This window comes from Triturus cristatus, chromosome 1_2 (assembly GCF_964204655.1).
Source record: "Triturus cristatus chromosome 1_2, aTriCri1.1, whole genome shotgun sequence".
Classification (NCBI taxonomy): Eukaryota; Metazoa; Chordata; class Amphibia; order Caudata; family Salamandridae; genus Triturus; species Triturus cristatus.
This window is the reverse complement of record NC_140580.1, coordinates 145,240,634-145,268,379: the sequence shown is the minus strand read 5'-3', so window position 1 is coordinate 145,268,379 and position 27,746 is coordinate 145,240,634. Positions and strand designations below refer to the sequence as shown.

The 27,746-nt window shown below is 48.4% G+C and overlaps 1 protein-coding gene across 3 annotated transcripts in view; it reads right to left on the bottom strand.

The window, feature by feature from the left end:
* The window catches only part of DCLRE1A (DNA cross-link repair 1A), a 103,359-nt gene that overhangs the window by 5,612 nt on the left and 70,001 nt on the right, over positions 1-27,746 (bottom strand). For all 3 annotated transcript variants that reach the window (XM_085603306.1, XM_085603308.1, XM_085603307.1), the window contains exons 3-7: positions 26,374-26,507; positions 23,356-23,474; positions 21,443-21,586; positions 1,196-1,341; positions 123-277 (exon numbers count right to left, since the gene is read on the bottom strand). In XM_085603306.1, coding sequence (XP_085459432.1) covers positions 123-277; positions 1,196-1,341; positions 21,443-21,586; positions 23,356-23,474; positions 26,374-26,507 — 698 coding nt within the window. The remainder of the gene's footprint in view (positions 1-122; positions 278-1,195; positions 1,342-21,442; positions 21,587-23,355; positions 23,475-26,373; positions 26,508-27,746) is intronic.

Genomic DNA, 27,746 nt, shown 5'->3' with positions numbered 1-27,746 from the left:
ACAGTACTGTATCCTAAAGTACAGATTAAATGAGGCACAAACACACTGCTGCCATGGAATACAGTTTCAAGGCACATAGATACATCACCAAGTCTGGCCTATTCGTAGTATCAAGCTCTTACCTTACAATTAACCTGCATCATCGGAAGAACATGAAGACTGGTGCTGTTCCAGTCTGTAGTGATTTGGGATGCAATGTCTTTCGACTCCAAGCACTGCATCGTTTTGTACTTGTCTTGGGACATGCACACCTTACAGCCCAAAACATCGGCAACAGCTACAACCAACAAAAATATAGATTAGTTAAGTTACACTCGACCAATACAGCTAAAAACGAATATAATACATAGTCCCTAATAAAGGGGAAAATCTTTGCGTTTGGCACATTTTCAAGTCTAACATTAGGCGTACTTCCAGAATTAATAGTGCAAGCACGAACAAGCGACCACCACAGCCTGCAAAGAGCTATTGCATACAGTTCCACCACCAGGAGTACCATGGCGTTTGGTAGAATGGCCTTTCACATTCTCAGCTTAAAATCTGCATTTAGCGCAAGACGTTTGTGAATGCTGTTCTTCAGAGATCTCTTCTGCCATGTAGTTGTATGACGTTACTATGCATGCGTTACAACGCGAATGCCTTCTCCATGCATATCCTTTACCACGAAAATGCCTTTAACACGCACATTTTTACAACAATTTTCGTTGTTAAACTATGCATGTTAATGGCATTTTCATTTTAAATGATATCTTCCATCACTACTAATTAACCTTTAAAATTAACTCTTATAATTTACCCCTGTGCGACACCACCCACTCATTCCCCCTTACCTCTCTACGTTCTCTTCACTCAAAGCACTTCCTATTTGCGTTTCACGTCGTAAAGAGGAAGCGGCAGTGTCTTTCCGTTTCCTCTTACGACGCTGATCCCCCCCCCCCCCCCCCCAGCCCCCTTTTTTTTTTAACCCACATTTTTTCTTTTTTGGGGGAGGGGGCCTTTAGCACACATGCCTTTACTACGCATCTCATAGTAATGGTATGCGTGGTAAAGGCTATTCATTGTAACCACGCTTGCATTGTAATGCATGCGTGGTTATTGTTATGCGTGGATACGGCCGCGTTGTAGTGGCCGCTTCCCCTGCCATGCTACAAACATTTCAGAGACATGAAAAAACAGACCATCTCAGAGTAAGTACCTAGAAAGACTTTCTCTTTCCCAACGGAATATGTGCCACAAACAACCAGCGTTCGAGGATTCAGTGTAACCATTTCAAAGGCAGTGGTAACAGCAAACTGGATCGCTTCTTGCTGGGGCGGAAAGGTGTATTCCGGGCTGCAATACCTGTCAGGCAGAACAAGCACAAACCTCTGTAAAAAGGCAGCAAACCTCAACACCGCAAGACTCTTGTCATAGCGAGTGTGGCATCTCAGACCTCAACCAAGAAGAGCATTACACTGCACTGCAAACTGAGATGCAAGGTTAGCCGCAAATAGTAAGAAAAAAAAAATGCAAACAAATCAATAGCTACAAGACAGCATTCGAACTTTCAACAGGTTTACACAAGCCATGGACTGACACACTGCGCGCCTGTTAAATATTCTCTATAGCAATATATCTGACTGTACACAATCTGTCCACTTGAGAACTGAAATGGACAAGGAAAAACAAAAATAGTAGGCGAACAAAGTCAGCTCACCAATGGATTAAGTGGTACATTGGAACTCAATTAAAAAAGATATATAAATAAAAACACTGGATAAGCATCCAAAAGAGGAAGCGAGTCTTTAAATTGTTTACTAATCAGTGGTGTGGAGGGAGATTTGATGACAGTGTGGCATATGAACAGTCAGCTTTGGCCAATGAAGGAGAATGGTACTGTATTCTGTAAGGGGGAGGGACAAGAACACACAAAGGGCCCTTGTGACCGGGCTAGATTGTACAGTTTTGGAGCAGGTTTGGTAATCAGGAGCCAGAATGGATATGCTGTTCCTATGCAAGTTATTTTACTTCCCCATGCATCAAGAGGAAATAATTTAGGCAATTCTTAAAAAAATCTCAGAGGGTGAACAGTTGCCTAGCAATGATGGTATTAAGTTTTAATCATAGTCCTGGCACCCAACATACCTTGAATAAACGCACATTGTCAGTGTTCAGAATGAAAAGAAAAACATTTTAAAAGAAAGAAACCCTGCCGAGCTTTCCTTCGCACAGAGCACTTTATAGAAAGATTTAGAAATCTAAATTCCAAACTGACTACAAGAGCCCATTAGTTCTACAAGTAAACAAATTACTGGTTTTAAACAATTGGTACCAGCGTTCCACCAACCTAAGCATTCGTGCCACAAAACACGCCATCACTATATCCTGATGCCACTCAAAACCAAGAATACAAGCACCTTGGAGAAATAGAGGTAATAGACCTAAAACAACAAATTAGAAAGCTGCAACGTGCCTGCCTCAAAGCAAACGCCAAACTTCACCTACAGAAAATTAACAAATTATACAAGTCAACTATACAAGTCAGCTATCGCAAAGAAAAGGTACTATTCAGACAGAATTCAAAATGCTAAATGTGCAAATAAAGAATTCTATAAAATACTCAATGAATTTCGTAAATCAAATTGCCTAGAAGGAACTTATCCAGTTGAACAAGTTACTTACCTTCGGTAAGGATATATCTGTAAGAGACAGATTAGTTATGGATTCCTCACCTTAGAATTATCCCCAGGTGTCAGACTGGATCCGGAGACATTTTTGGTCAGCAGTACCTCTGCATGTCGATTGACTCAGTGTTCGTCGTTGGCATTGTAGTCGCCGGAATGACGTCGCAGTATCTACTTAGATGCCGCTCTCGCGTGCGGACGCCAATTCTTTGCACGACATTCCATGCCAGAAGCGCAGAGCCATGCAAGACACTGACCACTGAAACACGAAAACTAGGGCCCTGAAAGGGAGTCCCTTAACCTCAGAAGTCAGTTCGCTGAACGGGGAGGATGGGTGGGGTGGTGAGGGATCCATAACTAATCTAAGTCTCTTACCGACATATCGTTACCTAAGTAACTTGTTCACCTGAAAGATACAATTAGTTAAGTATTCTTCACTTTAGAATAGATACCCAAGCAAAACGAAACCCGTTGGAGGGTCTGCAAACCAAATTCACACCAAAAAGTCCTGGAGAACCGAACGGCTGAAGAAGCCGTCCCGCTGGACTTGACTGACCAGGCAGTAGTGTTTGGTAAGCCTGTGCAGTGAAGCCCACGTAGCTGCCTAGCAGATGTCAAGAAGGGGGACTTCGCGTCCCAAAGCAGTACTGGCTGCAGTCGCCCTGGTGCAATGGGCACGCAACGCAACTGGAGGTTCCTTTTTCGTTAATAGGAATAGCAGATTTGATGGAAAGAACGACCCATTGCATGGCCCGAACTTTCTTGGCGCCCACAAAGAGCTGGTCATCCACCCCGAATTGTTTAGTGTGATCCAGATAGAATGAAAGCGAACATTTTGGATCCAAACAGTGGAGCCTCTCTTCCTCTTTAGAAGGATGCGGGGGCGGAAAGAAGGTGAGCAAAGTGATGGTCCGTCCTATATGGAAAGAAGTAACCACTTTAGGAAGGAAAGAAGACTTAGTGCGGCGGACAACCTTGTCCGGATGAACAGCCAGGAAAGGATGCTTAGAAGAAAGGGCCTGTAGCTCACTCACCCTGCGAGCAGAAAGGCAGTTTGAAGGGTTAAGAGTCTGAGAGGACAGTTATGTATCGGTTCGAAAGGAGCACAAACTCTGGTAAGTAAGAACCAGGTTCAAGTTCCACTGGGGCATCACAAAAGGAGTTGGAAGAAACAAATAAGTAATGCCCTTAAGGAAGAAATTTAACAAAATCGGGGACTTGAAAAGAGAAGGCTGGCCAGGCAGCCGAAGGAAGGCCGAAATGGCAGAAATATAGCCTTTGAGAATGCCCTGAGCAGAGCCCTGCTGGGCCAAAGAAAGAATTAAGAGGAGAACCTCTGCAAGGGGGCAGAAAGGGGATCCACAGCCTTTGCTGCGCAACATGCCACAAATTTGTTCCATCTACAGGCGTACACCATTTTAGTGGAGGGACGCCTGGCTGCCAAGATAACATTACAGACTACAGGAGGAAGGTCGATAGCTGTCAACTGCCACCGCTCAATCTCCATGCATGGAGGTGGCTGCTGGACAGGTTCGAGTGGCAGACCATCCCCTGCTGCTGTGACAGATGATCCTCCCGAAGAGGCAGTCTAAACGAAGGATCGATGGCCAGCCTAGCGAGTACTGCCTTGGAAATGCCAACTTGCAGAACTGCTGACATTGCTCGTTCTCTTTAGTGGCGAATAGATCTAACCAAGGCTCTCCCCACTGCTGAAAGAGACCTTGCACCACCTCTGAGTGAAGGCGCCATTCGTGATCAATCATACACCTGCGGCTGAGGTCGTCCTCCCCCTGGCGATCAGAGAACCTGCCAGGTGTCGAACCACCAGGGACATTCCCTGATGTTCCAGCCATGTCCAAAGGCGGAAAGCCTCTTGACATATAGGGTCCACGACCCCACCCCACCCTTTTTGTTGCACTACCACAGGTCAGTGGTTTTGTCTGAACACCTGCACCACACTTCCCTGGACAGAGGGAAGGAATGCTTTTAGTTCAAGATGAATCACCCGAAGCTCCAAAAGGTTGATATGGAGCCTGGACCCCGCCGGAGACCAGAGACCTCTGATCTCTGCCTTTCCCATGTGACCGCCTCACCCCAGCAGTGATGAATCTGTCACCACTGTGACCTCTGGTTGGGGAAGGGAGAGGGAACTGCCGTTGCACCAGTCCCAGTTTGATAGCCACCACTCCCAATTGATGTGCAGTGCCCTCTGAGATCTGGGCGCAATCGGAAAGATTCCCCTGATGCTGTGCCCACTGGAACGTCGTCGAGATAGGGGAATACTGGTACCCTGATCTGCTCAGATGAGCTGCGACTACCGTCTTCACTTTCGTGAACTCCCGAGGGGACCTGGTAAGGCCAAAGTGGAGCATGGTGAACTGAAAGTGCTCGTAGCCTACCGTGAACGGCAGGTAACGCCGGTGGGCCGGCAGGATGGGGATGTGAAAATAAGCATCCTGCAAGTCCAACGCTACCATCCAGTCTCCAGGGTCGAGAGCAAACAGGACCTGAGCCCGTGTCAACATCTTGAACTTCTCCTCCTGGAGGAAAAGGTTGAAGTCCCTGAGATCCAAGCTAGGACGCATGCCCTGGTCCTTCTTGGGCACCAGAAAGTAGTGGGAACAACCACCACGACCTCGTTCTGGGGCAGGAATGCCCTCGATGGCTCACTTGGCCAAGAGAGCCGTAACTTTGTTGGAGAAGGGCCAGGTGATCCTCCGACATGCGATGGAATTGAGGTGGCATGGATGGAGGGGTAGTCTCGAAGGGGCGGGAGTAGCCCCTTCGGACGATCTGCAAAACCCACCTGTCGTACGAGATGTTGAGTCAGTGGGGAGGTGATAGCGAATCCTGCTGCCCACTGGTGAGTGATGGGCCTGAAAGGTCTGACTAGGAGGGTTTGGAACCTGCTGCAGAGGGGGCACTGGTGGACTGGGCCGCCCGCTGGGCCCGACCCACGGCAGTGGGATCAGCAGAGGCTGGACAGCTTGCGCAGGCCTTTGGCTCTGGGCGGGATGTGGCGGGACACCCCTTCCATAGCCACGAAAGTGGAGAAAAGCAGACTGCGCTGGGCGTGAGGTGGAAGCAAGGCCCAAGGATCTGGCCGCAGCCCTGAACAGGTGATGGCCATCAAAGGGCATGTCCAAATGCGTTGCTTGGACATCCCCCGAAAAGCCAGTGGACCTCAACCAGGCAAAGCGTCTCAGTGCTACTGATGTGGAAATCGTCCTGCCCAGTGAGTCAGCGTTGTCCAGCCCACACCGGATGGTGAACTTAGCAACGTCTCTCCCTTTAGCAACAGCACGGGAGAGTACGGCCCAGGCCTCCTCCAGCACATGCCCAACCGTGTCCCACACTGAGTGGGAGTAACGGCTCAATAGACATGCAGTGCTCACCAACCGCAGTCCCAAGCTGGAGGAAGAAAACAATCTTCCCAAGGTGGTCCAGCTTCTTGGATTTCCTATAAAGGTAGTGCGTTAGGGAATGCGCCTTTGAACATTGAGGCTTGGACTACCAACCTCTCAGGCGTAGGATGGGAAGAGAGGAAAATGGGGTCACCCCGAGCTTGGAGGTGGTGTCGGGCAATCATCCTGTCCACAGGAGCCCCTGTATTGGGCTTGGACCAAGTGCCCAAAAGGATGTTCGTAATGCCCTCATTAAAAATGGCAGCAAGTTCTCCGAAGAGGCCACTGCCGGTTGAAGCACCTCTGTCAGGAGCCTAGCCCTGACCGCAACAGTAGGAAACTTGAGGTTTGGAGCCTCGGCTGCCCTATGCAACACCACTGCGTAAGATGCACCCTTCTCTGTAGCCACGTTAGGGGGAGATAGCATGCCAAGGTCTGAGGAGGTGTCCAGACCACTGGCCTCCCCCAACTCTTCTCTCCAGTCTGGTTCCTCTAACTGGTCTGCAAGAGGGTCCACAGACCCATCCCAGTCCTCCTCACCCTCTCCTGTGAGTCACTCAGGGCAGTAGGAAACAATCAGGAGAGAACAGGCTTACAAAAGTACCCGCCGGCGCCGGTCTATATGTCGGTCCGGCTCAGTGTCCTCATCGAGGTGGAGGCCGGGGTCGACGATGGCTGGGGACACAACCGGCAGGGGTGCAGTCACTGGATTTGGCGCCGAAGGCGTCACGAGGTCAACCGGCCCAGATCCGGATCCAGGCTTGGATCCTTGGGGGCCCTGCAGCACCAGAGCCGAAGACGCCAACATCGAAGGCCTAGAGCCCCCAACAGAGTCTGCGGGGCCTGAGGGCGTGCCGGCAAAATCGGGCTGCCCGAAAATGGAATGCAAGGCTTCATAAAAGATTCGTAGCTGGGCAGGGGGTCCCTCCAGGTCACGGAAAGGGAGGGAAAGCCGGAGTCGACCCAACAGGCTCCACGGGTGGAGCCGCACAACTACCTTCCGCGTCCCATCGGCCAACAGATGGAGAGAACGTGAAGAGCAACAATGCCTCTTCGCCTTCTTCTTGTGCTTGGTTTTACCCAAAGAGTAAGACTTCGATGACGAGTGGTGGTGGTGGCTCCGCGACCTCTCTCTCGACCGGGACCTCGAACGGCGCGGAGCGGACTGCTGGGCCTCAAGAAGCTTTCAGGACTGCTCTGGCAAAGACTTTGGGTTCATGACCCGGCAGTCGGAGCACAACTGTCGTGGTGGCGCTCCAGGTACCAAAAGGCACACAAGGTGCGGGTCCGTTACCGACATTAATTTGTGACAGGCGTCACAAGCCTTGAAGCCAGTCTGACGTGACATCCCTCTGTGCAGCAGGAGTCGATCGACTCAAAAAAAGGGTACCACTCTCTCTGGATCTGCGCTGGCTGGCGCAAAAAAAGAAATGGACATCAACGCACGAGGGCAGCGTCTAAGTAGATACCGCAATGTCATTCCGGCGACCATGACGCCAACGACGAAGGCGGAGTTGACCGACGCCACCTATCGATGTGCAGAGGTACTGCTGAGGAAAAGTTTCCAGATCCAGTCTGAAGCCTGGGGGTAATTCTAAGGTGAGCAATCCATAACTGTCTTTCAGATACTCAAGAATTCACAGACAAACTGGAAAATCATTACACGGACAAAGCAGACACGGACTCCTACTTAAAACAAAGACAAAAGCACCAGCACTAACCCTTTTACAAAACAACAATTTAAGAATACTGTAACCCAGCCTCTCCGTTCCTTCCAACACATTTCACATGATTAATTTATGGACCTGGTCCAAGCAAGCCTGCCGGAAAGCCCTTCTAACTCTTGTCCCCCTCAAACTTTCAAGACAATTCTTCTAACCTCTGCTGCCACTCGAGTAAGAAGAATCAACGATTCCTTAACTACCGGAATATTTCCGGAAGAACTCAAAAAGTCATACATATGCCCTTTACTGAAGAAAACAAACTTGGACCCGCTGAACCCTCACAACTTCAGACCCATTACAAATGGACCTTTCCTGGGAAAACTGATAGAAAGAGCAGCGTTCGTCCAGATGTCACAATTCATTGAGGGGAATGGCATACTTTCAGATTTACAAACAGGATCCCGTCCAGGAAGAGGCACAGAATCTGCCCTCCTTGCTATCTGGGATGACCTGAAGAACACAGTTGACCGCAACAGGGTTACTGCGCTACTACTCTTGGACCTCTCGGCTGACTTTGACATGGCTGACCATGACACTGATACAAAGACTCTACGAAGCTAGCATAGAGGGGACTGCTCTAGACTGGATCACTTCCTAACTTCGAAACAGAACTAATGTCATCCATAATCCACCTTTCTCGTCCAAACCACACACCACAAAAGCAGGGGTCCCTCAAGGATTTAGCTTCTCGCCCATGCTTTTCAACATTTACATGAAGTCCTTCTCGTACTGATCAATCAATTTCACCTCACGTGCTATAACTATGCAGATGACACAAATACTCCATCAACTGGAATGCCCCAAAGACATTGGAAACTCGCCAATTTTCAGTTGTCTCAGAGCCGTGGATCGATGGATGACTTGGAGACATCTCAAATTGAAGGCTTCCAAAATGGAAATACTCATGTGTGGCGATTGGAAACATTATGACCCGCTTGCCGCCTGGCCTGATTAACTGGGATAACCGCCTAAAGTATCGAAAGAAGTAAGAAACCTTGGAAGGACTATGGATTCCAAGCTATTGATGAATGCCGAAGTAAAACTAGCAGGATCAAGCTTTGTTACTATAAAAACTCTGCGACGTCTCTTCCCCCCAATTTGGGATTTCCACACAAGATCCAAGCTACCATCTCCCTTGTTCTGTCCAAACTCTATTATGCCAATAGCCTCTACCACAGATCACCTTTAAACGACCATGAAAAGACTACAACGGATTCAGAACTCTGCTGCCAGACTATTCTTGCATATCAAACCGCAAGACCATATCTCCCTTGCCTTGAAAGGCCCTGCATTGGTTACCAGTTGCCAGAAGATCCAGGTTAAAGCCGATTTGTATCACCCACAAAGCAATACATGGAATGGGACCACTCTTCATCAGGAAGAAAATCACCAAAACACATTCAAGAAAGCAACCTCCGCTCTACAGTGGCACCTCGCCTCAAAATCCCAAGATACAAGAAAAAACCATGGGTGGCACACCCTTCTCTGTTCAAGCAGCCAAACTATGGAATTATTTACCCCCAACATAAGATCCACGGACAACTACCTGATCTTCAGAAAACTACTCAAGAATTGGCTCTTCCCCACAGAAGCGCCATACAAAAACAAATATGCAGCATATCCCTCTGTATACAAGCATTTATTTGTACTCTAGATATGTAGCTATATATGTGCATTGCTTTGTAAAAACAAGTAGAATTATTATGTTTAAAAAAAAAAAAAAAATTTAAGTACAACACTTGAAAACCAGAGATTATCTAATGCATCTTTAATCTACATATACTTACTTGATGCATCTATATACCTTCCATGTACTTGGATCTATACATTTATTACTTTCTTCTAATTCAGCATATCCAATGTACTATTTCTCACCCTATACCTCTCTCAATATATCCTCTACATTCACTCTCATTCATCCCAAACCCCATACCACTACTATGATCCCCAAAATAACCCTTACTAGACTCTCCCCCTCCTTGCATCATCCGACACCTTTTCCTATACGGATTCCCCAAAACAAGCCTTTCTAAACTCTGGACTCTTTCCCTCCACATCCCTTTTTACTCATCCCACGCCTCCTCCTACAGCTATGACCTCCGAAACATAAAAAAGGTCTAAATCCTTCACTCTATCCCTCCACTATCCTTGTCAATCAAAAACAGACTAACATGTCCACTTCTCAAATTTCATATTTCACTACACCAATTCACCACTAATCCTTCATGGGTTCCAGAGTAGCGTGCTACTAACCTCATCAGGAGTAGCAAGCACTATATAAATGCAAACCTTTTTCCCTCTATCCCTCCGCTACCCTTCTCTATCCAAACAACTAACATATCCATCACTCAAATTACTTTCAGATTTCACTATACCAATTCAACACTAATCCTGTGTGGGTTCCGGGGTAGCGTGCTACTCGCTGAAAAAATGCTTTGACGCCTCGTACGTGGTAGTAAGAGCTATATAAATGCAATTACAATAGAATACAATGGAACCAATTGCCCAGTTCTAGTCTCACTGTGACAGGAAATATTCTAGCATGGAAAGAATTGCAAAACTTGATTTAACACCCCAAAAAAACCAACAGTAACAAAAAGACTAAGTTTAGAGACTCGAAAAATGCCCAAGTTAAACACTTTAGAATCATTTCTTTCGAAATCCAGCTAAATGCTTCAAAGATATTTGAGATGCAGTTGCTTGCTGCTGTGCAGGCGCAAGTAAAACTAGAGACGGGACAAACTATTCCATAGGCTTGTTGTCCCAAAAGGACTTCAGAGTAATCACCAACTCAAAACAAACATCAAACTCTCCCCATGGGGCCCCCACACAAATTCTGTAAGGCAACAAGGACACACATCATCTTATTTTCAAGAGGAACAATCATGTCTGGATGCAAAGTTATAAAGCCATGGGTTCGTAAAGCTCTGCTCCCACAGAAGTCACCTGCTGATGCTAGTACTTGCTGATGGAATACAACAAAGACAAGGATGGGCTTTAAAGAACGAGTAACCAAGTGTTGAAGGTCTTTCTGAAACTGGGATATCAACCACCTCTCTGGTAGAAACCAGAAATTTCAAGGGGTAGGTTGCGGAGATAGAAGAGACCACCAGCACCACACAACTTTATAAAAATGGATCTGCAGCAAAGAAAGAGGAGGACCCTATGCGTCACTTGACCGTATATCATTTTAAAATGGTAAAGGGATTTTTCTGCCCATGCAACAGTTCTTGAAGTTGGAACTAGTCAGCCATTATCAGTTAGTGTTTAAAGTGTTGCACGGAAGATATGTCGGTGTATCCTCAAAGCTGCAATCTTCACCCTCCAGAGAGGCTGCACCTTACAGAGAGACACAACAAGGCCGCATGATCTCATATTCAAACCAGGAGATAACAATAGCCACAGCAGTCGTATACTCGAAACCTTTTTTAAAAATTTATTTTATATAAATAGTGGCAGGCCGGCAGTCTAATTGGGATATCAAGTGTCTTCCCCCTCAAAGTTCCAACAATGCCCTGCATAGGGCTGTAGAGTCGAGAGCTTTCGGCCATGTGGGACAAATTTCCCGAACTGTGTTAGTGATGCTCGTATAAAGAAGGAATTGTTCCCTCCCCACCCCAAAGCATTCCTGTGCCATCTCGAAAGTGACCAATGTGTCGTTGGGGAAATAGGTCGGCTAATGTCATGCATCCCCAGTCTTTCCAACCAGAAACATCCACCTCTGATGCTAGGTGCAGTAATGTTGGGAGGTCCCAGAACACAAACTCTTGCAAAGTGGGCGTGCTTCAGGACCACCCTCACTGCTCTTTCCCACAGTATTGCTCTGGGTCTGATCAAATATTGATCTACTCTGTGTCCCCTCGCACCTCTATGCAGCAGTTGACAGAGTTCTTTCTCCTGTGTTGTCTGCCAGGAGGTCTTTCTCCCAGTTATTCTCTTCGGCCAGCCAATGTGTTGTGTGCTGTAGCTGCAACACCAAGTAATACAATTCCAAGTTTGGTAGTGCCAACCCCCCTTCCCCCCCTCCCTCCATTGGTAGCTGCAGCATCTCTTGGCTTACTTTGTTCCTGCCATCAGCCTACACCTATTTTACTACCAAGGAGTAAAGTCTCTTGAACACTGACCCCAGTAGTGTGTCTAGTGAATGCTGAAGGCGCAAAGGCATCTTGGCAGGAACACCATTTTGGCCACCGCTACGCACACCATGAGGGACAAGGAGAGTGTGTTCCAGAAGGAGACTGAGCGAGCCAACCCATCGGTCTCCAGATCCAGGTTACATTGCTTTAGTTTTCGTGTGGTATGGGTGACCACAACTCCCAAGTATCTGAATTGAACTGTCTCCCAGCGCAGGGGCATAGGTGGGAGCGCACTGGGGTCCAGACTCCGCAGGGCACCCAGTGGGTAAACCAGGGAAACTTCCCTGAAGGCCTCAAAATATTGCAAGAGGCAGGGGAGCGAGATTGCCGGTGTTGTCAGCCAAAATAAAGTGTCATCGGCATATTATGGGAAGCAGGTGTTCCCTGTCCCAGATCCATATGTCAAAAGCGCCCGATGTCTCTCCTAATTCGGACGGCCAGGTTTCCATCACCAGAGTAAATAATAAAAGGCGATAATGGGCACCCATGCCTGGTGCCCTTTGGATCTCAAAGGGATCCAAGATCACCTACCCTTGCGTTCGGAGTAGATCAAGCTCACCCAGGACAGGAATCTGGATCCACATCCCACTCTCCCCAAAGATGCCTGGAGGAAGCACCAATTTACCACGTTGAATGCCGTAGCTATATCAATGGATACCAAGGCAAGATCCTACTCACTGTCGTCCCCTTCATGGAGAACATGCATGAGCCACCTAAGATTAGTCGTGGTGTTCCTACAGGGAATAAACCCACATTGGTCAGCGTGGATTAAACTGCCCATCTCCGGTACTAGTCTTTGGGCCAAAGTCTTGCATAGAATTTGCAGGTCTAGATTTATCCGCGTGATTGGGTGGTAGTAGGCCGGGTCAGAAAGCTCCACACTTGGTTTTGGGATCATTGTTATGATTCCCTCACAAAAGGACAGGAAAAGCATCTTCTCCCCCCCCCCCCCCCCAATGCCTCTGTGTACACTTCCTGTAGGCGGGGGAGCAATCACCTCTGAAAATGTTTGATCAAACTCAGCAGTGAACCAGTCGCTGCCTGGTGCTTTTCCGGATGCGAGAGATTGAATAGCAGACTGTATCTTGTCCACTGTCAGTGAGTTGTCCTAGAGTTGGTCTCCCTTCCTCCCTCAATTGCGGGAGCTGCAAATCCCCTAGGTACTCATCTAGTTGCTCCTGGGTAGGGTCTCCAAGTTAGTGTATGCCTGTTCGAGATGCCCCCTGCACACCTCTATTATATCATTCTAGGTACGCGCCTCTCCTCCACTGGGGTTCACAAGGTAGAGCACCTCAGTGCGGGGCAATTCCAGCCTAAGGATCCATGCTAAGAGTGTTCCCGATTAATCTCCCTGCCGGTGTAGCAGTTGACGATATGATATGAGTGTGCATTTCTCCAACCTGTCGCGTGCGTCCATAACTGGTCTTAGTAATTCCGTTTCGGTATCCTGTCGTTGTTCTCCTACTCTTACCTCCCCCTGCAGGGCAGCCAAATCACGTTCCTTCCCTATCAGTGTATCCTGAAGGGGGAGTCTCACTCCACATTTGACACACACCTCTGCCCCCCAGGACCGTTTTGAGGGCTTCCCGTTCTACCACTCGGCTTCTCGCCATGGTCTAATTTAGATCAATGTAATCCCCCAAGGCCTTCACCATAGTCTCTCTTCCAACTGGTCTTGTAGTATCTGAGGGGAGTCCCCAGGAATAAAGGGTCTGGGGCCTCCTCCCCACCGGAACTCACGTCACCTGTGTATGATCAGACGGGTATCTTGGCAAGTGCATAGCCTCTTGCATTTTCAGTGCTGTCTGATGTGGTGCCAATATCCTATCCAGCCTACTATATGTTCCATGTGTGGCAGAGTGACAGTTGTATTCCTGTTTCCCTGGGTGTGTGTCCTGTCATACATCTCCAAACCACACTTGTGTGATCACTTCCGCCAAGTTAGCTGTCATTCTTGGTTTAGTCAATTGTCGGGGGTGGTGGTCCAGTCCTCCGTCAATCACATAGTTAAAGTCCCCCACCCAAAAGCCATCCACCCCCGCTACATGGGACCGTATATCTCTCAATGTGGCACAGAAGACCGGGTCATCCACCGTGGGACCATAAGAATTCAGGATTGCCATTTCCTGTCCATCTGACGTGGCCTGCACTAGTATGTATCTACCCTCAACGTCTGCCTCCATATACTTGAGGGAAAAGGGAACTCCTGCGGCCATCCATATCGAGCCCCCCCTCAAGTAGGATGAATAAGTGGCATGATATGTCTATCCTCTCCATTGCCCCCCCACCCCCGAGTTTTACACCTTTGGCGTTCGTCAAGTGTGTCTCCTGGAGACATGCTATACTATGTTAGGTCGTTTGAGGAGTGACAGGATCCTAGATCGCTTTTTTACAGTGCCAAGTCCCCGTACATTCCACGTAGTAAGTTTATATTTGTTAAAGATCTCCATTTTGGTTAATGGCCCGACTTCTCTCCCACTCGCAATCCCGGGCAAAGTGATGGCTAATTCCCTTCCATACCTGCCCAAAAAACAACTTGATGTAACTAAGTAACATAGAACACCCACGTTCCCCCCCCCCCCTTCCCATGGACAACCATACCAACAACATCCGTCTACAGAGATCCACCCACTGCTGTGGGAAGACTGACCACGTCCCTGCTGGTCCACCGTGAACCAACAATAAACAAGGAGTAACCCCTCCTAACAGGCTCCCCCCCCCCCACATTGTGGCTTAAATGGGTCCTCCCAAATCCCTTCAATCCCCAAAACCATAAAGCAAATGTGGGAAGCTGCAATTCAACCAGACGGTCTCATTTTGCAATGACCCCCACTCAGTTGCCCCTTGTTTCTATGCATTCTTTGGCCCAACGGCTAGGGCGGTCGACCTCAAATCTGGGGAACCGGGTTCGAGTCTCGGCAATGACGCTGAACATCCTGTGATTCTGGGCAAATCACTTAAGCTCCCCGTGCCTAACAAAAATGAATGTCCTCATGTAACGCAACTGGTGCTATGTAAAGCGTTCCGATACGTTCAGGTCAAGTTTGCGCTGTATAAAACTCCCCAGCAGTTCTCAGCCCTCGCTGCCTCCCCCCTCCGTCCAGCATTTCAGCAGTAGGGCTTGGAGCCCTCGAGGCTGGGTCCCCCTGGATGTTTCTGCTCCCGAGCACCCCGGATTAGACAGTTGCACTATTTCGTCCTCTGCAATGTGGATTTTCTCAATAGTCTCAGAGGTCTGTTCAGCAGTCTGGGACTGGCGAACCCTTGCACAGGGGATCTGAGGGCACGCACCACATGCTCCTCGGCCAGCAGGTCCCTCCCCACCGGTGGGCTCCTAGGGTCCCTGACCTCGAGCCACTACCAGACCTCCGGCAGATCAAAGAAATGGGCTTTATCTTTGTACAATACATTCAATTTGTTATGTTATGTTATGTTAAAATGGCTTTTATAGAGCGCACGGCTACTCAAAGAGTGTCCCGGTGCTTTTATTTAGGGTAGGCTGCAGTATACCAACATAACACATTAAAAGAGAAAGTGTCACAGACAGAAAGAAAACAACGAGCAAAAAAAGACCTACTGGGTGAACAACCAGGTTTTGAGGTCCTTTCTAAAAGCTAGTAAGCTGGTGGCTCCCCGAAGTGTAAGAGGCAGAGAGTTCCACAGCTGTGGCGCCAGTAGTCCAAAGGAGCGACCTCCCAAGCGCACTCTCTTCACTCGCGGGACGATCGCCAAAAACAGGGATTCTGATCTCAGAGAGCGAGCCGGTCGATAGAAGGCAAGTCTCCTTTGGAGGTACTTAGCTCCCGTCGCATGGAGGGCCTTGTATGTCAGGGTCAAAGCCTTAAAGGCGATCCGCTTGCGGATTGGGAGCCAGTGCAGGGTCTGGAGCAAGCCCGCAGCACTAACGCGTCTATTCAATCCAAAAATCGCTCTCGCCGAAGCATTCTGCACAATTTGGAGCCGCTGTAGCAGGTACTCTGGCAGGCCCAGGTACAGAACGTTTGAATAATCTAGCCTAGAGCCTATCAGGGCCTGCACAGTCAGCTTCCTGTGCTCCTCCGATAAGAGGGGAAGAAACCTCCGTAACATCCTAAGGAGGCCGAAGCAAATGCCCGACACCCCCAGGATCTGGGACTTCATAGTCAACCCCTTGTCCATCTTGACCCCCAAGTTCTTAGCCATTTGGGATGAACAAGTTGGGGGGAACATATTGGTAGGCCACCAAGCCTGACAGTCTGGCTCCGTGTCACACCCAAAGAAAAGTACCTCGGACTTATCGGAATTGCACTTGAGGCTGTTCAGTTGAAACCATTGAAACACAGCCCCAAGGCAATCCCGGATACTCTCCCCATCAAAGTCTCCTCCTCTCTTACACGAGAAGAGGAGCTGGGTGTCGTCTGCATAAGATCCGATCCGGGCCCCAAACGACTCCGCCAACGCCGCCAAAGGGGTCATGAAGATATTAAAGAGGGTCGGGCTCAAAATAGAGCCCTGAGGGACCCCGACTCCCAGAGGCGGCATCACGGCGGAATCTGGCGAGGCCCAGACCGTTTGCCGGCGGCCCGCTAGAAAGGAGGAAAACCAGCTGAACACCGTCCCCCGTAGTCCAATCTCATAGAGTCTTGTGAGAAGACCGTCATGGGGGACGGTGTCAAAAGCCGCCGACAAGTCCAGCATCACCAGCATTGCTTTGCCCCCAGTATCCAGAACCCCTTTAATAGTTTCTGAGACCTCGAGGAGCGCAGTCTCCGTGCTGAGATTTGGGCGAAAACCCGACTGGGTGGCATGCAGAATCTCATTCGACTCTAGAAAATTGGACAGCACCGTCTGCACGTGCTTTTCAACAACTTTCGTGAGAGCCGGCAGCAGAGAGATAGGCCGGTAGTTGACTGGGGCCTTTGGATCCAGACCAGGCTTCTTGAGCAGCGGGATGACCATTGCCTGCTTCCAAGCCTGCGGAACCACTCCCTGGCTCAGCGAGAGATTCAGTAGCGGGTTGGCCAATGGATTAACCACCTCGGCCAATTTCGCCAGAATTTTAGCAGGGCATGGGTCCAGGGGCGAGCCCGATTTCAAGTTGCCCAAAAGTGCTAAAGAGGCGGGCGCAGATATAGGTGGAAATACGCCCAGCGTCAAGCCTGGCGAAGCCGGGGGCGATCGGTTGGCCTCAGAATTAATTCGCTCCACGGGTACAGCCGATGGAAAAGAATCCTGTATAAGTTGGACCTTGCTGGTAAAAAAACTAGCAAGATCAGAGGCCCAAGAGTCAGAGGGTCTCTCCTCAAAGATGTTAGTCCGTGGAGAAATAAATTCTCTAACTATAGAGAAAATCTCCTTACAGGAGTTGGAGGCAGCTTCTATCCTCCCTGCCAAGTAGGCTTTCTTACCCAGGCGAATGTCCCGGTGATACTCCTTAACCGCGCTCTTATAGGTCAACTTAGCATCCGAGTCATATTTTACCCGCCAGGCTCTTTCAGCTACCTTGCACTGCTGCCGCCTGGCCGACAGTGCTGCGGTGAACCAAGGGGCGGAAACACGTTTAGGAGTAAGACGGGGGGGCCAGTTCCGGGGCAAGATCGTTGAGCCTGTCAGAAAGCCATGCCTGCAAGGACTCCAAATCCTTCGTCAGGTCGCCAGAGAGGGGGCAGGGATGATCCAGGGCAGCCTGAGCCAGCATCTCAGGGGTCACTCGATGGTACGCCCTATGGGTGCGACCATGCTGCTGTGGGGCGGCAACAGCCGATTTAACTGTGCCTTTGATCGAAAATTTAGCCAGCGAATGGTCTGACCATAGTACCGGGATAATCTCTAGGACCTCAAAAGGGGAAGTCGAGAAAACCTGGTCAAGAGTGTGCCCCTTGTCATGCGTCGGCCCCTGCAGATAGGGGAGCAATCCCAGCGGTGCCATAGCCTCTGAGATTTTAATAGCGGCCGCGTCGGATGGATCATCCATCCGGAAGTTGAAATCTCCGGCCACGATGCAGTGTTCTGCTCTCAGGGCCAGTCCCAGTAAAACGGAGTCAAGATCTTCAAAGAACGTTCCGGGTGGGCCAGGCGGTCTATAGACCAATAATCCCTTGACTGATTGATGCGGAGCCAAAGCGATAGAAAAAGCGAGGGACTCCGAGCCACGAATATCCTCCACTGGCAGGATAGTACAAGCCATGCCTTTCTTCACCACCAGTGCCACTCCACCGCACCTTCCCTTCGCTCTGTCCTTCCTGAAGACGTTATAGTCAGGCGGAATTGCCATGGCGACGTCTGGATTCGAAAATTCTCCCCACCATGTCTCGGTGAGCATAAGACACAGTGGCTTAGCCGTGTCAAGAAGCTCAAAGACGTCTTGTGCATGTCTGCACGCCGATCTGGTGTTTAATAGCATGCAGAGATATCCCACACTGGCGATGTTATTGCCAGGGGAACAAGGCAAAGCACGGGAGGGACGCCATCCGCACCCGGGGCAGATGGACTTACCACGGTGACGCCCAGGAAAGACAGTACCGCAGCCACTGGAAGCAGTGAGGAGAGCGCGGAGCTCCCCAGCAGTATAACGCAGCGCGAGTGGTCCTGTATGGCACATGCTGGGTGGCCGAGCCTGTCCCGCCGCCCCGAGCGCCTCCGGGACGCTGACGGGCGCAGACGGGCAGGACTCTGGCTTGACTCCGGCGCGAGACAGGCGCTACCGCTGCGCGTCACCGCTGCGCGGGTATAGCGAGCATTAAGTAGGGCTCACCTGTGATCGTAATAAGCGCTAGAGCGCTCAACAAGTGGCACAGTCGACACTAGCCACCCCCAAGATGGCGACCACGCGCCGAACGAATGCAGAAAGATCACAAATCCGCTCAAAACGCGGTGAGGGGCCCGATTTCAAGTGCAGGTGTGTGGGCGCTACAAGAACAGTTAAAAACAGGGTAAAATTGAAATTAAAACAAAAGTAAATAGAAAAACGGTAATTTTAAAAATGACCAGCGCTGCAGCCTACAATTACAGCAGCATAGCGCGCGTGCTATTACCTTATTTGGCAGCGTATAATAGCATATTCCAGACTCCCAGTGCTCTGAGTATTTGCCGAATGGCCAAGAAGGATTTGCGTTGCTCTTGGACTAATTTGATGTAGTTCGGTTCTTTCAACGATGAAGATATCTGAAAGGCATGTCTATTTCAGAACCCTCTGGATCCAATCCTCCAGGAACTGTTCGGTGGTTCCGCCCTCTCTGCCTTTTCAGGAAATCCCAGCACTCTAATAATGCTGCAACATGATTAGCCCTCAGCATCCTCCGCCCTCCTGCCCACCTCAGCCACTGTGGTAGACATTGTGGCCACCTACCGCTTCAGAGTGGCCACAACGCCTCAATGTTAAATTATGCCATTACCACTTTGTCGGAGACTTTGTAGAAGTCTGTCCTCAGAAGGTTCACATCAAGGGAGACAGTTTCTATTTGGCATTCTAGTGCTGTGCGTGATCCTTGTATGGCCACCAGGGGTTTCAACTCTGGATAGTTCTGGGGCCAAGGACTCCCCCGATCCCCCCTCGTCCTCAGGGCCTATCTGCATTGTCATTCTGTGCGGGGGCTTCCTGAGGGTGATATATTGCGGGATGTTATTGCTCACCTGGGAATGAGCAGCTCGGTCTTTGCCCATGGTGGGACCTTGGGCCGTCTCCCCTTTGTGCGCAGGTGACTCTGTGGCACTTCCCAGCAATTGGGCAGGGGGGATCTCCTGGACGTCACAATTCAAGCAGCCACCCCCCAGTTTAATTTTTCCGGTAGGGCTGCCACTGTCAGCAGTTCTTCATGTCCAGGTCCCCTTGCCAGCCATTAAATCGCCGCCCACCGCCCCTCCAACCAGTAGTGCCCAATTATTCCTGGATTATATATTGGCACCACACTCTCCTTCTGTGTAAGGTCTAACTCTGTCTTTTTTTTATTATTTCAATACTTCTGTCCGCCGGGTGGGGAGGCCTCCCTGTATTGTCCCCCCTAGGGTAATCTGAGGGATTTCCAGGGGTGTCCTGCAGAGCCAGCCTAGCCTATCTGTTGGGCTCCTGCTAAGGTCCTCTATCCGGCCTCTCTCGCTGCCCCAGAAACTTAGTTGGAGCAGGGGGCGCCACCTGGCCGTGCTTACTGGCGTTTCCCCCCTGCTCTGATATCCCGATCTCACCGTCTTTACTGGGAGTGTTCCTGTCCAGTTGCTGCTGCCCGCTGCGTCCCCGGTGTCCGCCTACTGCAGCGCCTACCCCAGTCTGCTTCCTCTCGGCCTACGACGGACCTGGCTGACGCCAGGTCGCACCATTGTCCTCCGTCATCAGCGGGCTGAAGTTGCCGGTCCCGTTGTTTTCCACCGGAGAGGGCCCCAGCACGTCCGCGCAGAATCGCTGTGGAAGAGGTCGCTCCCCGCAATACCTCTCACCCCCGTCTCACTGTTCTCAGGTATGCAGACTCGGCCCATCCTGGTCTCTCCGTTGTTTTGAGGACTGCTCGTCTGTCGGCAGTCGCAGCGTTGTGAGCCGCAAATTGTGCGTTGGGTCGGCAGAAGCCACAGGCCCCGATTCTTCACAGAGCTACAAACCCCCTCGATCAGTCCACCGGGGTCCCTTGTGGTGTTCCCACCTGCCGTATTGGGTCATGGAGGTCAGGATTTCAAGGGTTTTAGGGACCCGGTCGGGGAAGAGCTCATGTCTTCTCGGCCATGTTGCCAGGTCACCCCCCAAAAATATGATAATTAAGGTAGAAGTTTGTGTTTCATTTAATGCCTAGGGTTCAGTGGAGGCCTGCACCAGCTTGGTGGTGTAGGGGATTAAGGAAACTGGATGGTTGAGGTTTTGGGAGTGGGAAACAAGTATTGGCCATCACTCAGAGAACCATTGGCTGCCTAAATAAAGGACTGGAATGTGTTGTCAATGTTTTTCTATATTCAAGCATTCAGAGTGAATTATTATTCAGCATAACCACCATTATTTTATCTATGTGTTGAAAGCGAGAGAAAAATAAGAAGTGTTTGCTGGAGACAGTCCTGGCTGTCGGTTTGCAAAGCTGCTCTGAGTGTGTTCACTATGTGTTCGGAGCTTGCTACCCCCAAGGATCAGGCACCCTAAAAATGTGCAAGATGTATGCACATTTATACTTTTCAGAGAGGTCAGTTTATCATCTGCCAGAACAGAACTCCTTCCTGAGTCAATATATTTTGTGCAAAGTAGTCTGTTAAGAGTTTTTGCTACAAATCACACAGAATAAAAACACATGCGCCCCTCCTATTAACTAGCTGTCAATACATTCAAAGGTGGTCATTCATTTTCCCGCTCATTTCATTCTCATGTACACAGCATAGGACCAGGGGCACTTATGCCACACCAGATTATCTAATATCTATTCAAGAAGTTTTTATAAAGGATTCTGAATGCAACATACAAAGTCAGAGGTTATCCTGAAATATAACATGTATTCCACCCTCCTGGATCTACGCTGGCCAAACATGCCTTTATGGAATACCTTAACACAACACTAGTAAACGCTTACGTGGTATCAAGGTACAGTGTGTGTATTTTGCGGCCGATCAAGGCAGGGTATTGCTCCATGGAGGGATCGGCCCTGAAGTCGCCAGTGTGCAGGATGGCCGTCCCATTAAGAAGAGAGAAAAGCAGTAACACAGCACCTGGACAACTGACGAAAGGGAAATGGGAATTTAGTACACTGTCACTCGCAGAACCTACGCGGCACACAAATTGCAGGTGGAGATATAAACATCTTTAAACCGTACATCTGTATACTCATTAAACTTCGGTTTCGGTAATCACAGTCCACCTAGCCCCATTTGCTGATTTCCACCCATTTTGAACATCAAAAGATTTGAAGCACAAGCAATGTCTACATTCGTGTTGGAAATTTGCAGATTTATGCAAGATAGATTGATGCTACCACTCCCTTCCCACAAGACAACCATTTCCTCTAGGTTTTCGGTTCTCCGAATTGTAGTCCATTGATAGTTTGTGGCCTTCATCTCAAATCTCATTTATATATTTGTTTTACTGCATTAACAGTCATTTTGGAGGATTGTAACATGCATACTATCACAAGTGGATTCCATCACTACTCGCTCAAAACAATACATTCAATCTCAGATTAGCCTCCAGCAACGTGGTCTAAATTACGTCTCCATTTCCTTTATCTTGGCCAGGTCACTGGACACCATCCATCTGCAATCCATACCCGTGATCTGGATCACACTTCTTAAATAGGCTGAGAGGTATACCAAAGGGGCTAGAATGGGAGGGGTACGAGAATTAAAGCCTTAAACTTAAAATTAAGTGCACATTTCAGGCCCTTGCTTTCTTAGAAATATGGATTGGTCGGAAACTAGCCCTTTGCCTCCTTGATTACTTACACACAAAAAAGGTTCTGGTTTGAATTTTTCTACACTAATAGAAATATAGGTCCATGTTACTTCTGTTTTTTAGAACTTTTTTTTGCTAAAATATTTTAGAACACATACAAACACCAAGATTCACAAAAGGAGATGATGATGCACAACTCTGCTTTAAAGTCTTTTCTGCTTCAGACATCCAATGCCTCAAACACTGCTTGCACATTATTCAGGCACTGAAGTACAGTGCATACCTTAAGCTCAACCAAGCCAAGACAGAATTCTTGTTATTTGCCAAGAACAAACAAGATACGGTACAAACCCGCTGCAATGACATGAACCTTGACAGCTTTGAAGCTCAACTCTCACCGAATGCCAGGTCACTTGGATTCCCCCTGGACACCATCCTCATCCCCAAGTAACAAATGCCCCCCTCCCCCCCCCAAAAAAAAAACAAAAAAAAAAACACAACACACACCACAAAAACAGCTTGGTACCAGTTCTCTCTTCTAAAGAAAGAGCAACTTTTTCTTCCAGAGAGTGACTTCAGAATTGCTGTTCAAGCATCTACTCAATGGTCCCCTAGACACCACACTTGCACCCCTTAGGAGTATCCTACACACCGCGGCATTTCTCATACAGGGTCTGATGAAGTATGATCACATTACTCCTATCCAAATGAAACTGCAGCTGAAGTGTCGAGGGCTCATCCATATTGGCCTTCCTCACGAGTATGCATATACATGGTCTTGGGTTACATACTGCTCCCAATATTAGAGACTGCCTTATATGACACTGTGGCGATTCTAAAGTCCTGACCCACTCCAATTTCAACCCACTGGGAACCCACAAACAATTATTAAAAAAGAAAAACAGCTTGAGGAACAGCTTCACTATGGCGGTAAGGGTGCAGAGCGGCCTGTGAAATCACTGTTCCCACTATCACACAAGTAATCACATGCAGATTGAGTCAGCGCTCCAAATGTGTATACGGTCAAGGAACTGGCCACTACAAACTGGGACATGGACAAAGATAAAGTAAGAATTTCCCAATAAGAGGTCCTCTTACTGATTCGCTTCCAGCAGCACAACCTTGATCCCATCTACGACACATTCTGTATCCATCGGCAGTGTGTTTATGAATCGTTCCTCCACCCTAAGTTTGGCTTTCACCAAATTGCCAGTTATCTGCAAAGAAAAGGGTTTAGAATTATACATAATATATGCCAGATCATGACAATGCTGTAGGAATTCTGCTGGCTTCTGAATGAGGGTGCATGGAATGCAATCATAGGCTCCCTGGTGTCTAACAAAACCCTGTAAAATCTGTGGTTTTCACACTCAAATATAGAGAAATCATGATTTAAGGACATTACTTACCAATATTTGTAGCCATATTGAAGTTGTTTCTACCAGAAAACCTGTCTGTGCTGAAAATATATCCCAATCCCACTCTTTGGCTACGCTGCTCTCCTTTCCTTTTATGAGGATACCAGTAAGAGAAGGAAACTTTATGCACACTTGTGCTATAAAAGTGATTTGTCCGAAGAGCAAAAGTAAGCCCAGACATGGGTACCTTGCTCACTGTGCCACAGAGTTGAGCCGCACCTCACCTCACCACTACGACCAGGTGAAACTGGGAGCGCATATAATCCCAGCATTGCAGGCAACACCGTCCCTTATGGGTAGGCCGAAGACTGAAGGGAGTATGGTCGGTTCCAATCAGCCATGCCTGGGAGAGGAGCCATAACTTTACTTAAGTCTTTCCAATGCTAGTAAGGATGCCATTTTTATTTTTTATATATTGATTTTGCCGCTCACTTGGGACTTAAAATGCTTTTTCTGATTTGTACATTCTGTAATGGCCTAGTCTGAGAGCCTTCATGGTATTAAATTCATGCATTTACATTGTTTTTTATTTCTGTACCTTGCCGTTTTAATTTTTGAAATACAGCTTTTAAATTGCATTCCTGATCTGGGACTTGATCATTGAGAAGGCCCTTAACTCACGGTATTTTGATATGCTGGGGAGTGCATTATCATTGGGACACATGGCCTCCTGAAACTGGGCGTCAACAGTTCAACCAGTGGGCGAGCTACTGAGGTAATATTTAGGGGTTTATAAAAATTTAGGGATTCCCGCACCCACATAGGGGCACAAGAATGAAATTATAAAAAATGTATAAATAAAAGAAAACTGAAAATAAGCCTGCGACAAACCGGAAAAAGATCTGGGTAACAAAGATCACAAAAAAGTAGAAAACTCAAATAGTTTTAAGAAAGTTATTTAGTCGTGTGGAGAGGGGAGGGTGAAGTATCAGCACTGAAGTAGTTCAGGAAACAAAATACACTTGCAAAAAAAGCACAAAAAACAAAAAAAAAAAAAAAAAAAAAAAAAAGCACAGACATTTGGAGGAGAGTCACAAAACCAAGTCTTAGTACTTAGTTATGGTCTAGAACATAACATCAAATACAGTGCTTTATTTGAGCCGGTGGTTGCCGGTGCTCGGCACCAGCACTTCACTGTCAACACAGGCGCCTACGACAGTCTGCTACATGGTGGTGCAGTTTGTTTAATACAGAGACTAGCACAACAACTGTTTGTAATTGATCCAATATACCTTAAAATGGCTATCACTTGTCTTCCAAGACATTTCTACAGCTTTTGGGGGTTGTATTAGTCTGAACTGTCACACTTGTGGGGTTTCAGGGTTAATAGTTGTATTGCTCCAGTCACAGGCGACGCTGACCGGAGCAAGTGGCTGGTGCAAGCAGCAGTGGCCTCTGGACAAGGGCCCAACACTCATTTTTTCACAAGTACTGAAAAAAACACTGTTCGAAATACAGATTGGTCAGGTCAAATCTTGAGATTATACTAAAAGGTGGGTGGTTAACTCAGTTCCACTAGCGGACTTTGCTGAGTTTTAGAACTCTGCACTGTGTTTGGAGTGTGAAGTTTTCAAAAACTCCGTGAACGGAGTTTACCAGTGCCATCCACTTAGAAGAAGTGAGCAGACTTGCATCCCAAATGGTGGCTGTCCCAGAGTCCACGACAGTGCAGTCCGGCTGGCAGTCTCCCAACGCCACGGCCTTCCTGCTCCTGCTGCTGGCTGGGCACAGAGTCAACTTGTGACTCCGCTTAGAAGCCTGAGCCTCGCGCTCAGTTGCTCCAGCTCGGAGGAAATTCAATTGAGTCTGGAGCCATAACCACCTAAGAGCAGCAGCTAAGCTAACCCGTTACCAACTCAGACAGCAAGAACTGCAGTGCGCGTGGCGTATTGCATGAAGGCAAGCCTGTCCCGATGAAATCTCAGGCAGGCCTTTATGCAATACGCCATGCGCACTGCAGTTCCTGCTGTCTGAGTTGGGGTTAGCGAAGCTTAGCTGTTGCACTAAGGTGGCTGAGGCTCCCCCTTAATTGAATTTCCTCAAGCCGGAGCAGCGGAGGGCAAGGCTCAGGCTTATAAGAGGAGTAATGACTGCAGCCAGCCCCGCCCAGCACTGCAGCAGGAGCAGGAAGGCAGCTAGGAGACTGCCGGCCGGGCTGCACTGCCATGGACAGCCTGTGCCGCCATACCCACCCACCAAGGAGGAGGCTCAGACTCAGGTAAGGTCACAGGCCTTACTACCTGAGGGGGTGGGGGGGGGGGGGGGGGGATCAATGATGGTGCAAGGAGTTACTCCGCCAGGGCATAGAACTCCGTGGAAATTCAGGGAGTTTTCCAGCACCTCCGTGAAATTCAGCAGAATACAACTCTGCAAGCTCCGCCCAGGGTAAGATTATACTTCTTTTAACAATACACATCAACCCACTTTGTACATTTTCATCAAGTAGGCACCAGGGTACTTTGCAAGACTACCCATCATTGCACAAATCTCACTCCAAACAGAAGAACTAGAATAAGAGGGAGTCTGGTACATGTTAAAAGTAATTGGCTAGGCAGAACCAACGGCACTCTTCCAATTTAACAAGAATGCAACACCACAAAGAGAAGTACGGTTATAAAAAAAAAAATTAAAAAAAAAAAAGGGAACTTTCGAAGTATGCTATAAAGCCAGATTTGGCATTACTGACAATTATACATACCTTGCTGCAATAGATCGGAAACTGAAACTTCTTCGTGAGTCCGCCATAATGATCAGAATGAAAGTGCGTTAGGAAGTAGGCTGTACAACCTTCTATTTTGCCGTATTGGAAAGCATCTACAGTGAAACCAGTCCCTGAAAGACAAAATGGTCGATTTATTTATTGCTTAACTGACCAGGCCACAGGCTACATGCACTAGAGCAACAAATTGATTAATTTAGCTTTTCAGTGTCTTTCACCTGCTAAGATTGGTTTCTGCTTTTGGAGATATGCATTGGAGCTTGCTCCCTGTAGGATCAAGGGATCAAGGATGACCTATTTCAATTGCAAAACAATGTATTCACTTAAGACCAGAAACTTTGATACCATAACTAGTCACGATCCCCTGGACATAAATATACATATGAAGAAAAAATAAAAAAAACAATGTTCTTGCTCAAGAATCTTTCAGCACATCGTGTGAAACTTCTTTGTTAGCGATTCCTGCTTGATGAGGAGTTCTGTATTAAGAGTTGCCAAATTTATAAATGTTCTTCAAACAGCATTCATGCACTTAACAGGCGAGAACGACCTGTTGACGTCCACCAAAGTGACCCCACAGCTAAGAGGCGTTAGGGGGAGCAGTCAAACAAAAGCCTGCATCTTTTGCTCTAATCAGAAGGAATGTGAATTTTATGGGGGTTTTCTTTCGTGAAGGAGTTTTGTACACAAACAAATAGTTTAAAAAAAAAAATTTAAAAAAAAGAAGGACTCACAGAAACCTTTATTACGAGGAATGTGTGACCAGCAACATTCTGAATCCAAGCTTAAAGCATTCTAAAAACTTAGGGGGTCGATTATAATAGCGGGCAGATCGCCACCGCCCGCATGGCAATCTGCCTGCCAGAATACACCGCCCGCCTCCCATCCGCCCCCCGCCACATTACGATGGCGGGGGGGGGGACCCCGGCGGACGTAAAGACAGTCCGCCAGTCAACTCGACCGGGCGGAAAAAGCCCATAACATGGAGGCGGTGTCTGCAAGACACCACCGTCCATATAATGTAGCAGGCGGTGAACCGCCTTTCCATGGCGGCATTGCCGCCATGGAAAGGCGAGCAGACTTTGCTGTTGGGCCCAGCGTGTTGGGGGTGCACATTTGCATGCACAAGGTGGCAGTCACCGCGCAGTGCCCATCACGTTGTGCATTCAAATGCACGACATGCATTTTTTTTACATTGCGGCGGGTGCTGCTTGCAGCACCACCCACCGCAATGCAAAGAATGCGGGATGCGCCCGCCATTGTGGCGGGCGCATCCCAATGCCAACTGTGGGACCGCCGCACCTATGGCATGCGGTCCCTTTAGCCGTTGCAATCGACCCCTAAATCACGAG